Source organism: Saprolegnia parasitica (assembly GCF_000151545.1).
Source record: "Saprolegnia parasitica CBS 223.65 unplaced genomic scaffold supercont2.369, whole genome shotgun sequence".
Taxonomy (NCBI): domain Eukaryota; phylum Oomycota; class Saprolegniomycetes; order Saprolegniales; family Saprolegniaceae; genus Saprolegnia; species Saprolegnia parasitica.
Genome location: NW_012156763.1, coordinates 3,589 through 5,618, shown reverse-complemented (window position 1 = coordinate 5,618; position 2,030 = coordinate 3,589). Strand labels below are relative to the sequence as shown.

The 2,030-nt window shown below is 57.0% G+C and overlaps 1 protein-coding gene across 1 annotated transcript in view; it reads right to left on the bottom strand.

Moving 5' to 3' along the window:
• The window catches only part of SPRG_21788 (40S ribosomal protein S5), a gene marked incomplete at both ends in the record, with an annotated part of 821 nt that extends 498 nt beyond the window's left edge, over positions 1–323 (bottom strand). The window contains 2 exons of the mRNA XM_012356076.1: positions 17–164; positions 283–323. Coding sequence (XP_012211466.1) covers positions 17–164; positions 283–323 — 189 coding nt within the window. The remainder of the gene's footprint in view (positions 1–16; positions 165–282) is intronic.
• Positions 324–2,030: the final 1,707 nt, after the last annotated feature.

Below are 2,030 nucleotides of genomic sequence, written 5' to 3'. Positions count from 1 at the left end.
CCAAAATGGCGCGTACCAAGCGCTCGACGATCGGGCACTGGGCCTTGCGGAAGCGCTTCTTCTGGTAGCGCTGCGCAGTGTGCGGGAGGAACGTGGCGGCCTTGCCCGACACGGCAACGTAGTCGATCAAAGCGACGTCGTTGACCTTGATGTCATCGTAGGTCCTGCGAAGCAGCAACTCATGAGCCACGGCTCGGACGCGCATGGCGACTGCGGTGGCCCATCGGCCGCATGCGCGACCGACGGCCATGCACCTCGCCAGGATCAACCATGCACACGTACCACTTGTTAAAGAGCTTGACTTCGGCAGCGGTCTCGGCCATTTTTTTACTTTGGGAAATGAAAAAGTAACTCTGCCCCTTAGCCAAATGAGTGGTGTCAAGCTATAGGAACCAATTATCCCGGGGGATACCGTATCCGGACGAATCCGGAAAATCGGCTGGTTGGTTGGTGCGGCGGGATGTGCTTGTAACGAGAATGGAGCCTCGATTCTAGAACGTATACAATCCCCGAGTGCAACGCGCAGGATCAGAGACAATAAAATAAACAAGCCAGCATGCGAATAATAATACGACCGCCGACGCCGACGTCGAGGTGCCACGACGCCATGGCCGACGCCGACCTGTACAGCACCAAGCCCTCGACCATGCTTGGCAGCATGCGTGGTCGCAGCGTGGTCGCGGCCAAGGGCCCAGCCGACGGCGAGCCTCCTCCTGCGCCGATGGAACCCTGTGATCCGGTCCTGCGCGTGGAGCCCAGCGTTCGTTGCCGCATCGCTGCCGCAGCAGACGCGAACGATGCTAGATAGCACTGTAGCCTTGTCGCCGTGGTTTGGTACGCAGCGTTGTTGAGCGCTATGGCGCGACGCGAGGTGGTGGCGACCGTGGTGCAACGACGGCCAGCGCATGACAGATACATGGAGGCGTGCAAAGCCCGTGCTGCCAACGCTGGCAACGAGCGAAGACATGCATATCGCAATAGCGTTAGAAGACGTCAGGCTGCAGCGCGCCTATTGTGATACGCTGGATGATGATGATGATGATGCTCGTGGGAAATGAAGGTCCATCGAGCGTTGCGAGGTCCATCTCCGGAAACAAGAATGCATTTGCAGTCAAGCTTGGTGTACGTACATGGGCAGTGCTGCCTTGCTCAACGGTGTTGAAACAATCGGCATGACTTGTTGACCATGTCGATCAAGCGCACAGCATTCACCGATGGACCATGGACGACATCCACACATACCGGTATGCAAGCTCAAGGACTCCTTCCCATGCGTGGCACTTGGTCGTTGTTGCGCGAGTCCTGAAGCGAAATTGTTGTAGCTGCCTTGCTAAAGCATGGCTGTGTCTTGTACCCTTCCTGAGGTGCACGGCGCCGCACCCGCCCAGTACTTATAGGTTCATCCTCCGTGTCCCATCGACGTGTGAAAGCAACCTACAATGCATACCCAAGAGAAGAGAGTATTGCGTCACCAAACTACTTTGTGATAGCCCGCTAGCACTGCGGCACGGATCTGCGTAGTACATAAGACTGCCATGAATGATAAGCTAAATAAGATGCCATTTATGTTCGTGGAGATGGCCAACTAAATGGTAAGCGAGTACTCGTCGCACTGGAGCATGGGGAGGTCCGAGAGGGACTCGGAGGTGAGTAGCACAATGGGCAGCGGCATCGTGCTTGGCGAGAACTGCAACTGCATCGTGTTGGTCGTCCAATCCTCGGACGACGATCGATCGTCTTCGAGGACGGGGCAGAGCGACCGCGACGTCATCGTCGTCAGCAAGAACGTTCGACGTGGCTGGTCGTAATGGCTTGGACGCGGCAGCGGAATGAACTTGTTCGAGTCCAAGATAAGATCGCTGCGCCGCTTGCGCTGGACATGAATATTCATCAGTGCAACACCGAGCACGACGAGGAGCCCCGCAATGATGCCCACAAGCGCATACGTCTCCGAGCCAGCGCTGAGCCCGCTGCTGTGTTCGGCGCTTTGTGCATACACCTTGCTGCCACTGGTATCCCTTGTCGACGGC